Source organism: Folsomia candida, unplaced genomic scaffold, assembly GCF_002217175.1.
Source record: "Folsomia candida strain VU population unplaced genomic scaffold, ASM221717v1 Fcan01_Sc001, whole genome shotgun sequence".
Taxonomy (NCBI): domain Eukaryota; kingdom Metazoa; phylum Arthropoda; class Collembola; order Entomobryomorpha; family Isotomidae; genus Folsomia; species Folsomia candida.
The window spans coordinates 21,216,500-21,231,772 of NW_019091193.1; the positions used below are offsets into that span (position 1 = coordinate 21,216,500).

At 40.4% G+C, this 15,273-nt stretch overlaps 1 protein-coding gene across 7 annotated transcripts in view; it reads right to left on the reverse strand.

Moving 5' to 3' along the window:
* LOC110863356 (protein groucho) overlaps nt 1-15,273 on the reverse strand; it is a 71,068-nt gene that overhangs the window by 16,507 nt on the left and 39,288 nt on the right. For all 7 annotated transcript variants that reach the window (XM_035846913.1, XM_022112642.2, XM_022112640.2 and 4 more), the window contains one exon: nt 10,967-11,011. In XM_035846913.1, the coding sequence (XP_035702806.1) occupies nt 10,967-11,011 (45 nt within the window). The remainder of the gene's footprint in view (nt 1-10,966; nt 11,012-15,273) is intronic.

The following is a 15,273-nucleotide window of genomic DNA, read 5'->3' on the forward strand; positions in this document are numbered from 1 at the left end:
GCGAAGGTGTCAACAGTCATGACTGAACTATCGCTTTCTCCCTCACCAACCTCATCATTACTCAAACTTGGGAAATTAGATAACATTGAGACTCATACTTCCGAGTTACGAGCTAGTTTAAAACAAATCTTTTTAAAACAAACAACAAGGGCGACGCCAAACTAGATTCGTGTGGTAGCCTCACGATTAAGATTATTAGAAGAGAAACTCCATCCCATCATTTACAAGAGGAAATCAAATTAAATCTCAATCGGGCTGGTGTAGAATATGTATACAGCTGGCTGCATAAGCTTTAGTTTGATTGAGATTGAGGATTAAAAGAGATTTTAGTTTGAGATCAAATCATAATTGGGAAATTAATCTGAGAGAGAGGAGGATGAAGAACAAGACTTTCATCCTGAGAATTCCATCACAATTTGCCACCCTCCTGTAATTCACTCCCAATGGGGAAAGCGGAAGAGAGAGAGAGAGGAAGGGACACACACAATAAAGCATTTACTTTCTCATCATCCCTGCAGTTTGTTTAGGTGGTGGGAGAGAAAGTGCATGATGATTTATTTAGCACCGGGAATAAAATCGCTTTCCCTTCCTCTCCCAAGTATTTATAACAATGAATGTTTCCTCTTTTATCTTCCAAGAAAGCCGGATTTCTTCGCCTTCCACAATTCTCACGAGACTTGGGCTCAAAAACCAAGTAAAGGAGCATACAGACTCTTTCATCCTCTGAAAAGAAGACTTCTCGTCTCAATCTTCTTATAAACGTGTAGCGATTTAAGAGTCAAAGCCATTCATTCTGCATATGCGGGATTGCCGGACAGAGAAGAGAGGAGGAGGAAGGGAGAAGAAAGAGATAAAACAGCAGATCCGGGATTTATGTATTGGTTTAGCTTTTCTACACAAGAGCTGTTATATCTACACGTTGGGCTGGGTGGGGCGGTGGTGGTGGAGAAAGGCTATAACCTCACAGGATAAGCATTGCTTTTATAAGATTCTTTTCGCCAGCTAATGTAGCACGGAAGGAATGAGCCAGACGACAGACTGGGAAAATAAGGAGAGAGAGAAGAACCACAGCTGGAGCCAATGGCTTTTATCTGTGGCTGTGTGGGCAGGGTGGGTGGTGTCTTATTCTCAAAAAGCAGAGTTTATGATTTAATAAAAAAGGCATCATTTTCGATATAACTCTCGAGCCCAAAATGCTCAGGTTTTAGATACGTTGGTGAAAGATGTTCATTCATTAAACTGACAACTTTTTGTGATACTTGGACTAAAGCATGAACCGCAAAAGAGTTGGGCTGCACCCTGCTCTCTCCGCACCAGTTCACCAACACCACCACCCAACATCTTAATCCTGAAGTGGGGAATTAGACTCCCAGAGGGAACAGTTTGGTCAATAAATCCCGACAACAGCTCAGCTCAAAAGCCTTAACACCACCAACTACCAAAACCAACACCGACCAGACCAACCAACCAAGCCACCCAACTTCACTTCTCTCTCTCTCTCGTTTCTTGCTTTCTCTCACCCACTCTGCTTTATCGCCAAATTGAGCTTTCTCCAGTCGAATCGACCCTCATGAATAATTATCTCGCTCGCTCCTCGACAAACCTCTTTTAATTCAATTTACTCTCCAACAGCACACGAACAAAACGACCGCTTTCTCTTGTCCATATCGGTAGAGTGCGCAACAGCAGCAAAAGTTTTCCCTACCAAACAACACGACGGCCTGCTCTCTTTGTCGTCGTCGTCGTCGTCTTATTTTACTCCTGTGCCATGTTGTCTTATGTAAACGACTTGCTATTTATTTGTTTGTCCAATCCACACAAAATAAGACGATAAGGCAAAGAAAAGACGAGGCAGGCGAATCGAAATGCTTAAAGCAAATAAATACCGACTGGTATGACTTTCTTCTCATCATGCATCATCATGTTATCAGCAGTCTCACTCAATAGTCGTACATACAACAACACACGGCCATGTTCAGCTAGCCCTCTTCTAACCCCAGAAGTTGAAGGCAGGCAGGAGGCAGATGAGTAAAGTAATCACGTAGACTCTTGTTCTTGTGTCAACTAACCAACCAAACCAACCCGATGTTCAATTCAGCTAAGGCCAAAGTCTTTTCGATTCACTCATGTCCCGAGACGTTTGTCAATATTTGTCCAACTTCTACTCCTGCTCACAGCCTGCCTCCCTGTCAAAAAAGGAGGAAGAGTAGGAAATAAGCATTTCTTCTCCGCATTTTCAGGGAATGGAACAAAGAAAAGCAAACATACAAAGAAAAGTAGTAACACCAGCGGAAAATACCCGAGAAGGAGCCAATCTTTGTGTTATTACAGAGTTCTTAGGACTGTTGTAAATACCCTCTGCGTTTACATTTCGACCGTTCAATAACCAAAAGCAGAGGGGTTGCCCATACGCTATGCATACATACATACATGGTCATTTTATGACGATATGGTGAACATCCGCCAAAAGAATCAGGGTTATTGATACTGCGTGTGCGGCGGTGGTGGTGGGACATTGTCAAATTATTACAATAGGTACGTACAATATTGCCATTTATTGCCAGTCTATGTATGTATAACCCGTTTAATACTTGCCGATTCCGTTTTGCTAATAGGCCATCAATCAAACCCACCCACTTGCAACATTGGCGGAATTAAAGAGTTGGCATAAAACAAGAACAACACTTTACGCATATACCTTTCCTTTTCCCACCTACCCTGTAATTTTCCTTCCAGATCGATATCACAATCACATGCAGTCACCATAAATTGCTTGCCCTACCACCACCACCGCCACTTTTGATAACTATACCTTTTGAGTGAGTGATATTTTGATAAATAAGATAAAATGAGGACGGCGTTTGAAAAAGTAGAGTTAAACAGGCAATTCTTACACAAATTACTCTCCACTCGAAGCTGGATAAATGATGGTGGGGCCGGGATAATGTCAGTTTCTACGTTCAAAATAATAGAGAACTCAAACATGTCATTAAATTTAAGTATAGAGAAAAGCCCTACCTCTAGTTTGTAAATTGCAAGAACTCAAAATATGCAAAAATAATATGGGTGGCTGTGCTGCACACCAAAAATGTTTTATAAGTTGAAATCACGCCCTTTCTTATAATAACATACGACACAAACTTGAATAAGTAGTGTTATCCAAGAAAAAAACTCAACTATGCATCGTGTATAGTAATAAATGATTAAGTATTTATTTGCTCGTAATAATAATAATAATAATTGGGTTTTCTCCATGCAACAATTATTGCATATCTATATGCTTCTCCCTCCCTGTTTAGCAACTCTTAAACAACACGGGCTCTATTTTCTCCACGTGACCTCAAACCCCATAATCCGACAAAATGATGCATAGTACATCATGCATGCTGCTTGACCTGCCTTTCCCAAAGTAACTACGCACACATATTCGTACATGGCTGGATGTCTCTCCAGGCCAGAGGGAGAGAGCCAAGGAGATATTTCGTCATATGTGTCGGCTGGATGATAATCATGGCAAAGCCCTAGTGGATCACGAGGAGGGATAATAATGAGATATAATGGAGACGTGTGGAAACAAACTAACTGCGGATTTTCTGGTTTACCGGGTTTACGTCCCCCACGTTCACAATTGACTGGCTTAACGACTCAACGAAACGAAACTGATTTCCCCATAAAACCCAAGAATATGATGGCAGTCGTGGTTGTTGGCTAGGCAGTTACTCTACGTGGCATAAAATAAAATGTACCAGAAGGTAGTGCTGCTGCTGCTGTTGGGGAAAACCCTTGTTCTGGGAATAAATGTTGCATCGCATAATGTGATGGTGCGTTGCATCTTAATAACAGCAGAGGAAGGGGAATTGAAGAAGGGTTCAGCTATCGGAGGACTATGTGGACTGCTGCGATGGTGGCAGTGGTGTTATTACATCATCAACATTATCATTTGTTTGTGCTCATCCCATTCGCCATTACCACTTTCCAACTTTCTCTCCCTCGATCTATCTACGTACTCGTAAACTTATTGCGTTTGACTCAAAAACTACAAAACTTTTTTGTGGCTCTGCACAGCACCTTTCTCAATTTAATGATGCGTGACGAGGAAATTTTATTCCATCGTTTTATCGCTTACTATGAAACCGGGACAAGTGCATGGGCCCCACACATAACGTCAAATTGGCTTCTTTACAACAATTTGCGATCCTTTATTGTTCACCAAATAAATATGGCTTCGAGTACAAATTGCAGCTTTTTAAAATCTACTGCACAAACTCGCTCAAGTCGTAACAGCTTTATAACAATCATCACCACGCTGACCTAAGCTTTCATCTCTCGTAATATACGACATTCATCCATGATTAGTTGCTCATCATCATTATCATCATCGTCTGAGCCGCCTTCATCATCCACTTCCACTGTGCAAACAGTGGGGGCAAAGCAGATGCAAATTTTTACTGAGAATGGGTAAACATGAGGGAAAAACGCTAGGGTTGAACTACCGGACTTTATCCTCCCTCATTTGCATTACATTGGTTACACGTTGTGCTTCGTGTTTGATTAAGTAAAAAGAAAGACAAACAAAACATCACACTGGGCACCACCAGACCATCAGCAGCAGTGTTATAGTAGCACACACGGCCCTATACGCTCTTGCTCACCCTTTGGTTTCAGTTTATTTTATGCCATGTATTTGTAACCGTATAGGAGCTTATTTATTTAGTAGACAAATATTGAAGCCTATTTAAATTTCAGATTAAACCACTCCACTCCCAAGCTTTGGTTCGTTTAAAAAGGATTCATTAACCGCAGATGCACTCTGCGTAGGACGGTGGCAAGATTGTAAATACATGGAGAGCTAATAAAGTCCAACTACTGAAACCACATCATCGCGCATCCTTTTTGCTACCTATTTTCGTCTAGTGGATGGAAGGGGGATGGATGGGTGAAGTGCCGAAGTGCGTTTGTTTTATTGTATTTGTTCATTAAAAACAACCGTCCGACGACGACGGCGATGGGAAAACCAAAATAAAATGAGGCAAACAAATGTTCAACTGATCAAACACAAAGAGTCCACCGAAAACCGCAGAAAGAGATAAAAACGAAATGAATTGGGTGGGTTTCGCTGGTAGAATTTGACTCTACTTAATTTTCATTTGATTCTCAGCCCCATAAAAATGTAGGAATTTACTCCCTCCTCCGACATTTCCAAGAGTGTGGACTGGATATATGGTTGGCAACATCTGAAGAAGAGTCATGATCACCCATCACGAGAATAATTCACTATGCATGTGGCACTACAGAGAGCAGTTCTGCTGGGGGAAGACAATTCATAAATTTTCCCCAGAGACATTCCTCTCTCTGTTTTCTCTCTCCCTTTTCTCCTCTTTGTCCGCAATAATTCATAATAATAAATCACTCGCTGAATTATTACCCTTGTTATAAACATATTACTTTCTCCACGGTGTACAAAGACGGAAGGAGCGACGAGGCAAGATACATGTACATGTAGCAGCCACATACGTAAACACCAACCATCCATTTATTCATATGTATTTTGTGATAATATGCACATGCAGTTAATTGCATGCACATTTTTAATCGAGAAATATATTCATACATACATTAGCTAGGTGTCCCAAAGATAAGTGTAAAGGAAAGCTGGCCGAGCTTGTCCCCTTGTTACTACGACTTTGTGTATTGTAGGCGAGGAGAGGGAAGGAAGGAAGAGAGAGTGATAATGATAATATCCTCATTAGTCCTTTACACTACCCGGCCCACCACCACCAGGACTTTCTACGACCACAACCACCACCATCTCACTTTCTCCATCTCCCTCTTTCTTCGGGACGGCGAAGGAGATCTCATTAGATTTCATTAACTTCCCCCCAACTTCATTCGCCAACTTCCTTCCGCAATTACCATCTTCTCCCTCTTTATATTCTTTCCAAATCCAACCTAACCAACCATTGCTCACCCAATTGAATCAAGTCCCGACAAGACAAGATTGTTCCTGGAATGAGCTCAAGGGTGCAGATAAGCAGCAGCCATAAGATGGAGGAGGAAAGAGAAAGTTGGTGAGGGCTGTTCACCAAGCCCGTCTCTCTCCACTGCTCGCGTCGAGAGTCGTAAAGGTGAATGTGAAGAGCGAAATAAATCCGGTTGACGCAATCGACATGAGTTACAAGGATCTCACTTTATTTTTTATAACTTTTATCTCTCCGGGCATATCACTGGAAGGTGGAGGAACATATCACTCTTGATATTACACTACCGAGAAAAAGAAGGGGAGCTCCTCGTGTTAATCAGTATCAAAGAGACTGAGCTGATCCCGCCTGACATGCGAGGTGGAGGGAGCGAGGGAGACAGTTAGCATTTCCATTAAAGCATTATACCACCAACCACCCTAAATCTGATCAGTTTCATCTCATTTCCTTCCTCCTCCTTCGCCTCCTCCTCCTATAAATATACGGAAAGGACGGCTCTGTGGAGGAGAAGAAAGTTGTTCCGGGCGGAATATACCTGACTCTGACTTTCCCCTCTCCTTCTTCTACGACACGTATACGTACACGAATATGTGCTTTACATGCTTGACATCTCTGAAACCGAAGAGTGCCGTTGTTGTAGGTATGCTTATTTGCTTGCTGGCTGCTACCACGACTCCTCTGCTGACTAAAGCCATTATGTAAGACATTCTGGAGATTCTAGATTCGCCATTTCCCCTTTATGGTTACTGCTTAACTGCCTCCTTTAGAGGGTTTAACGGTCTGTGTAACTCTTAACTGCCATCTTAAATCCATCTGGTGAAGGGGTGTTCACATCACCCTTCGCACAGCCACATCAAAAAACTAGTGTGTCACCCTAGGCCAATTTCTATTCGCGCAAAATTCAGCAAGGCGGATTTGCATTCGCAGGTGGAGCAGAATTTATGAATCGCCCTTGCTCACTTCACCTTAAAACTAATGGCTCACTTCTTCTTCCTCTTCTTCTTCTTCCCTTCCTTCCCTCAGCTCTCACTGACTCTGACTGCACTTTGCTTCTGGTGCAACATCAATTATTGATCTTTTCTCCTTTCTTTTTTTCTCCCACTCCACTTTTTCCACATTTATTTGCTGCTCCTTCAAGAAAGAAAAAAGTTGGAATTGAAACCATTTGAAACCCGTTGGGGTTTGGGTCTACTTAATACCGCCGCCAAAGTACACACAATGAGTCAACGAGAGGGGAAAGCACTTTAGCTAAGTCTGTACTTTCTCCCTCCCAAAGTAGGAATAAAAATACACTTATCTAATCCAGTAAAGATGCAGATCCGAGACTAAACTCATGTGAATGTGACAAGAGACTCCATTTCACATTTAAATTTTGCATTAGCATACAATTCTCTCCTCTGGAGTAGCTGGAGTAATCCATGCCTCGCACATATACGTGTGTGTATATAGATACATACCTATATCCCGTGTAGTTTAGTATGAATCCCCCCCCCCTCCCAAAAAAAGACGGAAAAAGGAGGAAAAGATTTCCCCCTGTCCTTGAAGATGAAGAGAGGAATGTCTTTCACATTTTATTAGATTATACATTCTTTCTCTTTCCCTCCCCTCCTTTGTCAATTGGAGATCCATTCATTCCATCCAGCCAACCACCAGAGAAGATTATGCTCATTTTGCAGTATTAGATTTTCTTAAATTTGAAGCTTTATTGCTTTTAAATGATTCTGCGATAAAATGTAAATTTTCGGAAATAATAATGCTTCCTCATCAAACTTCTCGCCTTGATATAAATAATTTGCATAATATAATGATGACAGACAGGCAGGAAAGAGAAGTATGATGATTTTTTTTCCTAAAAAAACGTTGGTTGGTTGGGAAATAAGAGAGATATCAGGCTACTCGTAATACGAAATGACATGCTACAAGCAATTCTCATCACATCATAATCGTAATTTGGTGATCGATTCATTTCATTTGATTCGATTTGCCAGGCAAGGACGGCAATAAGGAAGCTAATATGTATATACTCGTCGTTATCATCGTTCTGGTGGTGCTGGTGGCGTGTGTGCTGCTGCCGAGTACATTTCGGGAATGTGAGTGAGGTCCACCTCATTTTATTTTAGTGTCCCCTCGAGCCCCAGTCACATTAGTCGGATTGAATGCGAATGGGGCAATTGCCATTAAATTGAATGTAAATGTGAGTTGAGTTTGGTGCGAGGAGTTTAATAGCTTCGGGAGATTAGGGCCTGTCAGCTGGTCGCTAAAATAAAATAAAATTAAAGCGTGCCTCCCATAAAATAAAATATCTGTTGGCGAGCGAGTGTGGGGAAGTGGTTCCTTAATGACGGCCGCGCTGCTGCCTGCGCCATGACCGGCAGAAATGGTACAATAATAATACAACGAGCATGGCTACGACACCACCAGAAACAGAACTATCCATGTCCTCCCTTTCACTACTACTCACTCCATGTACGTACTTACCAACACTACAACAAAGTCGTGGAGAAAGAAATGTATGTATGTATGTACCACTTGGATGCACGAGATTGAAAATCACTCCATAAAAACATTTCTACAAAATTCATGGTTCTTTTCCCTCGAAAGAGATAAGATAAGCGCTAAAGTCTTCAAAATCTGTTGTGTCATTGGGGAAAGTATATTATCGATTTCTCATTGACACACGATTAGTTGATTATGGGATGACTGGATTGGTCCCCTCTCAAAAAAAAAGATGGGCTGGGTGAAGGAGCATGAGTGAGTGACTTGGTGGCGGTGGTGGAAAAAAACTTGCACACGAGGGGGACAAAGAAGGAAGGGAGCACAATGGCCTTTTTATGTGACACTTAATACTCTCTCTCTCTCTCTCTCCAGTCAAGTCAATCCAATCTCTTCTCCTTCGTCGTCGTCGTCGTCTTCTTTCCCTTTGTCTTCTCAACCTTTCTCCGACACTTCTGGTTTCCATCCAACCAGAAAAATCATGGGGTGTGGTGTAACATACCAACATTTCCACTACTGTCAAGTCAACCAGCGATCAATCAATAGGCCATCGGCTGAGGGGAGATCAATCAATTCTCATCCAGAGGCGATAAAATCATTAAAAATTCAGGATTGCAAACAAAACAAAAAACAAGGGTTGCCTGACACGAGGAAAAATCGAGGACATATATCCGCCAACCATGTATTAAATATGCAGCTCAATCCTCTCTCCCTTGTGCCCCTCTCAACTCCCTGGCTGGCGAGTGAATAAATGCTCGTATGAGAGAATAGGGCAGCACGAACGGACGGACGGACGACCCTTCCGCACATTTACATTTACAGCAAAAACGTAACCCTTTCACTTTTCACTTTTGTATGTGTAGGTCGGGCATCGTCAACTTTTGTTGATCTCGCTGACGTCGACCCCCCTTTGTCATTTGTTTCAATTTTTATTGAAACTCTTCAATCTGTCGGAATAATGCATATTAACGAGTAAAGTGGAAGGATACGAGACGGAGGAAAAGCTTCCCAACGTCGGTTCAGAATTTTAAACGGGGGAGCGAGTGGGGTAGTCTGATTACTAAGTAAGCCATTTACATTTATGCATGCATAATAACAATATTGTACTGGGCACAATTTGGGTTCCAGTTGGTTGGCTATTATTATAACTAGATTATTTTAGCAGTAATGAGAGAAATGCAAAGTTAACATCCTCCCAAATTTATTAAAATACGCAGCAAACTTGTACCCGCTTTCGTTTCGAATCAAGACCAGTAAGATTACAGTAGTGCATCGTAAGTAAGATTTAGCCATGAAAATTTAAAGCCTTGCGAACCAAAGTGGTTAATCGCTTGTCCAACAAAGTATAAATTAAAAATCGATGCGGCTCTGCAGGCAGGCTGGTCCATTACCAGGACATTTCCTTTTCCCTCAGACTTGTTCCTCTTATCCTCCCAGTTAAACTTCTTCTACATAAAACCTGAAAACACGAGTTGGGTTGGTTGGTCGTGGTCCCATTCGTGCTTCACAAGGACGGGGAAAGTTGTTGGACTGAGACAAGATGTAATTTTCTCCCTCACACTCTTCCACCCACATCAAGTCACTTCTTAATTTGATGAAGATGGAACGCTTATTGCTTTTACTTTCACTCCTCCCCTCCGCTCATTTTGAAAGATAAATAATAAAGTAAAATTCCAGCATGAAATACAACCAGCCAGCCGGCTCTGGCCAGCAGCAGCAAACTCATTCCGAGTAAGCGGACATATTTTTCCTCATTTGGCAATTTGAGATAATTCCTGCTTCTTCTTCTCCTCCCTTTGATGTTCCGTTGAGAGGAAAAAAGAAACAAACGAGATTGAGGTTGAGGTTGGTAGATTTTTTCCCTTGCGCTGTGAAGGAAATGAAATTAGACGAGAATCCGCGAGTCGGTAACAGCATCAAGAAACTTTCCGGGTTCAATTATCCCGAAATCTACTGCGATGCAGTAGAAGACGTGCATACCAGGCCGACCAACCAAAATGGTAGTAGTAGTGTCGCTTTTTCATCTCTTTCCAGAATGGCTCATGATATAATTGAGCCTCAAGGGCCTTTCTCCCTCACATCACGTCGCCTTTCTCTCTCGCATGCTCATCCAATCGCAACTTGATTTCATCTCGCCATGTTCTGATTCTGATTGCATTATCCTCCACTTTCTTGAGCCAATTCGCACCCACATCTTGTCACCCCAAACGGAAAAGTCGGTCCTGAGGATTCTCCTCATTTTCGAATGCGCAAGATTGCCAATTATTACAGCTCAAATTCGCAGCAGCGCATAAGAATATTAAAACTTTTCCCAAATATTGCAAACACACAAGTACTGATCACATGAGGGGATCGAAGACCAACAGCAGAATGAAGTAGTTTGCCAATTAGTGTGAATAATGCATGGCTTGACAACATTTTATCTTAATGTACTTACTGTACTTATCTTAATGTAACAATATATGTATATCTTGTTTGAATAAAAATATGCGTACCTGTTTGTGCATTTCAACGTTCAGGCCGTACGACATCTCGTAATACTGTAAATACAAAAAAGACATCAAAATTACTATGAGATAACCTTAATATTTGTTGATTTATCACATTTTTTTACAAAGATTTGTTGTGACTTTCTGCTTTGCTCAGAAACATTTTATACAATATATCGTGTATTGTAGCCTCAATTACTAGCCCTGCTAATATACGGTGCTCATTCTCACACTATGATCGCACCGGATGTGACAATTAAGCAGTGAGGCAGAAGGAATACTTCTAAAGTCGGGGAAACTCTGAGGAGCAGTAAGAAGAGGACGAGGCACTTGTGAGACGGGGTACAAGTAAGTACAGCATAATAATACGAGTTGATTAATTAATGCGAGTTGAATGAACACTATGCCACACCATGACTCACTCAGTCACTGCCTCCCCTCGGACCCTCTTTATTACCCGGAGATTCTCCCTGGATTGCGCCATGTAATTCACTCCTGCTTTGTAAATAAGTAAGTGCCAAGTAGTGTTGCCTGCTCCCTCTTAAGCCAATTCACTCTCTGCTCTTGGTGTAAATAACCCAAAGTGTTCAACAACTGCGAGTTCCATCCTTGTCCTCCTATCCCCACCACGAGGGCGAGGTGCATGCAGAGTGAATAAAATCCTGCCACTGTCAAAACAGCCTTTTCCCCACAAGAGAAAGTCCGTGGAGCTGCATTGATTGGCAGAGGAGCAAACAACCCGATGGCATGATACATACAACTCATTTATTAAACACGGCCACCACCACACGAACAACATCAGACCACTTAAATTGTCACTTGTACATTGTCGTCTGTGAAGCCCAAGAGGAGCTGGTGAAGTTCAATTGCGATGCCTGGCTTATCATGAGCCCCAGTACTCATCAGCTCTTGTTTGCCAATCCTTCATATTTACTCAACAAATGAGTCATCACGTTTTACAACCGAGTCCAAACAAATTGAAAGATTAATACCAATATTACAAACTCCCAATTACAAATAAATCAACACAACATAATATTAAACATTTTCCTGCATTGTGATGATGAACCCCCTTTCACTTTTAATTGTGGAACATTTGTAATTGAATTAGAGGGTGAACTTATTTATATATTTACTGTTCAGTTTTCCGCATTAAATTTTAATAGGATCAAATATTCCCTTGACATGTATGCACATACAGCAGGAGGAAAGTGTGCTATTTTCCCTCATCGCTTATTGTTTGCTTTGTGAACTAGTTTGGTTGAGTCAGGCAGCAGGAGCAGGAGTAGGAGCAGGAGGCGAGGAGGACAAATAATTTGGAAGTTGGAGAAAACTTTTCCTTGTTTATTGGACTTGTCGTGACAAAAAAGTTTAAGCTTGAACTAAGCCCACAAGTACAGGGATAAAGAGAGTGAGAGTGAACAGTCTTAAAGTTATGCGCCATACGTGGCTCATGCATCTGTCTCTCCTAAATATATACGTATGTATGTGTTCCGTATAACTCTGTCAGTATCATAAAATGAAGCACTAAAATGTGTATATTTATTTGAGCGACATTCGGAGAAAGTATTTATGGCTATGATTTCATTTTTTTCCGAGTTCATGACTTTAGCTTCTTGAATAAACCTTTCACTACACAAATGTCTTTAGATATGTATATGCACCACGTTATATGTGCGACGAGTTTACTTTTTCACACATGAATTTGCAAACAGTGTACAAAAGTGTAATTCTTGTTTTACATTTCTTCTTTTAGCAGCCCAATTGGGAGGGGCAGCAGGGTTATGAGAGCACAAAAAATCTGCAGGCAGCAATATTTTTTTCTGTTGAGGATCTACTGGCATGCAAATAATAAAAAAAGCAAGCCAAAATATGTGACATCCCGTCTCGCCAAAACTGTCAATAATATTCTGTTTTTTTAGGGAAATAATATAGTCAGACATCCATATGATACTGAAAACTATTAGAATATTTTGAGTTCAACCGTGCAAATAATAATTGCTCTTTAAAATCTTCCTCACTTTGTTAGCAAACAGTTTAGACAAGCATCACGTTGCATCAACGTTTCTAAACTCGCAAGACTGCTCGATTCTCTTTTTCATCTTGCTTAAAAATAGGTGGGTTTTTGTCTTGCTATGCCAAGAAATATCTTAATCACCGTCCGCATCTTGCCAATTTGTTCTTTTAATGTAGTCACTAGCTGTCGACATCGTTTATTTCTTTATCAGCCGAGTCGGAACTTCAATTAAAATGTCGGCAGCAAAATGCATGCCAGTACATATACGACATACGTACATATATTAACGTTTATGTGTGTGGTTTCGTTTCGGAAATATTGTTGGCTCATAAAATTTTTGATGAGATTAAATTCTCTGGATTGCATAACAAACACATCACAATGAGAGCACACAATTCCTCCGTCTTCTTCATAATGGATGGATGACGAAGTAATAATGAGTTTTTTGTTTAGCTTCACAATATGAGTTTAGCTTTAGTTGGTAATTTGTGGTTTTGATATACATTTCATGCGAGGCGTCCTCTCGAGAGCCCACCACCACAGACATGCACTTACCCGTCGAGTATGGTACGTATTTATATGAGCCCATATGTACATGCAAATATATTCTCTCATGTGATGTGATATGTGAAACAAAACATGCATTAAACACCACAAAACGCTGCTAATGACCCAGGACTTGGAGAGTAGTAATGAGATGCCATGAAAGCTGCAGTCTTGTTAGCTAGGAAGCTGGAAACCAAAACTTTATGTACATACATGTGTGTATGAATCCGTATTACTGTATCGGTCGTTATACACTTATTATGACTTCGGTATTCATTTTGGTTTCGTGTTCTTGTTTTAATTTGAGTGAGGTTGAGAGGAAATGAAATGAAAGCGATGACGACGAAAGTGGTGTGGTCCTACTATGAATTCCGTCCGTGGACACATTACCACAAAAACCACAAAATAGACGTGTTGAATCTGTAATAATGTGTGTGCGCCCTGTTGATGTGAGAGAGATGTTCAACAAGAGAGAGGTTAGCTCGAGTACAACACATCTTCCAGTATGAAGGGTTAAAATCATCTCAAAGTTCATCATTATTTTGTTTATGAAAAATTTGTTGGTGGATGAAATCGAGTGATTTGAACTATTTTTATGATAAGTATGAAGCACCACATTGCAGACTTCTGTGGTGCTCGTTGATAATAATGTACATATTTATGTACGAATGATTTTGCACACATAATTTTTCTAAATTTGTTCAAGAGTTTCCGTGCAGCAGCGACAAAATCGAAACAACTGGGTTTTATGGACCAATAAATGTTGTAAAATGTTATTTGAATAATTTGTAACTTTTCTGCAAATGATAGAAACCCGGAAAAGAGTTAAAAGTCAGAAATAACTCCAACCCTTTAAAAATGGAGTACATTTATTCTTTCAAGTTGGATGTTACTGTTTTCTTAAGTAATGTAATTACCCAAAACTCTTTTCTCCCCACTTCGCCTGATCTTCAACTCGAATCTTGGTTGAGAGACAAGATTACTAACGCCAATCTTTTAACGCGATGCTACAAACAAAGTCAAAAGTTATACTTATATAAAGCTACTTATCTTTAAACCATGTTTTAAAATTCTTTCGTGCCACTTCTCTTAGATTTGTTGACATTTAGCCAAATACCTCACCACCAGAATAGCTGCTCGTCTCTGCCTAACTGAAATAACCCGGACGAACTGAAATAAGTGTGAAATGCTCAAGTAAAAATGTTAAGTTTCTCATTTTATTGCCTTTGCCCAACGACATTCATCTCATTTTTACGAGGCAGAAGACGTGTTGTAACTTTATTTTAGTTGAAAAAACATTCGGTTGCGGTGTTGGGGGGTAATTTGTGCTAAAAAATAACATCGCCATCAACATAAAGAAGACAGACAGAAAAAAAAGAGTAAAATGCAAAGATATATCAGGATCATTTCTACTAAACATTTTCTTGAAGAGCAAAACCAAGTTGTTCCCTTTTGGCACACACGAAATGTGAATATGCAAATGCAAGTAAATAGTTGGCAGCAAAATGAACGGGACCATTTTTCTCTTGTTTTTCTCTGTACAGAATGATAATAATATATTCATTTCTAAAATCAACAGCCAGCAGCATGAGTGGAGGTGCGAGTAAATAATGATGTGTTAATTATGTGTAGATAAATTGACATTCGACAAAAATTTAATACCGACATAAATAAATATGCAATTAAAAATTATCTTGCTGTTGTAATTAAGAAAATTGTATATGAATTTTTTGTATGACTATTTTTTGTA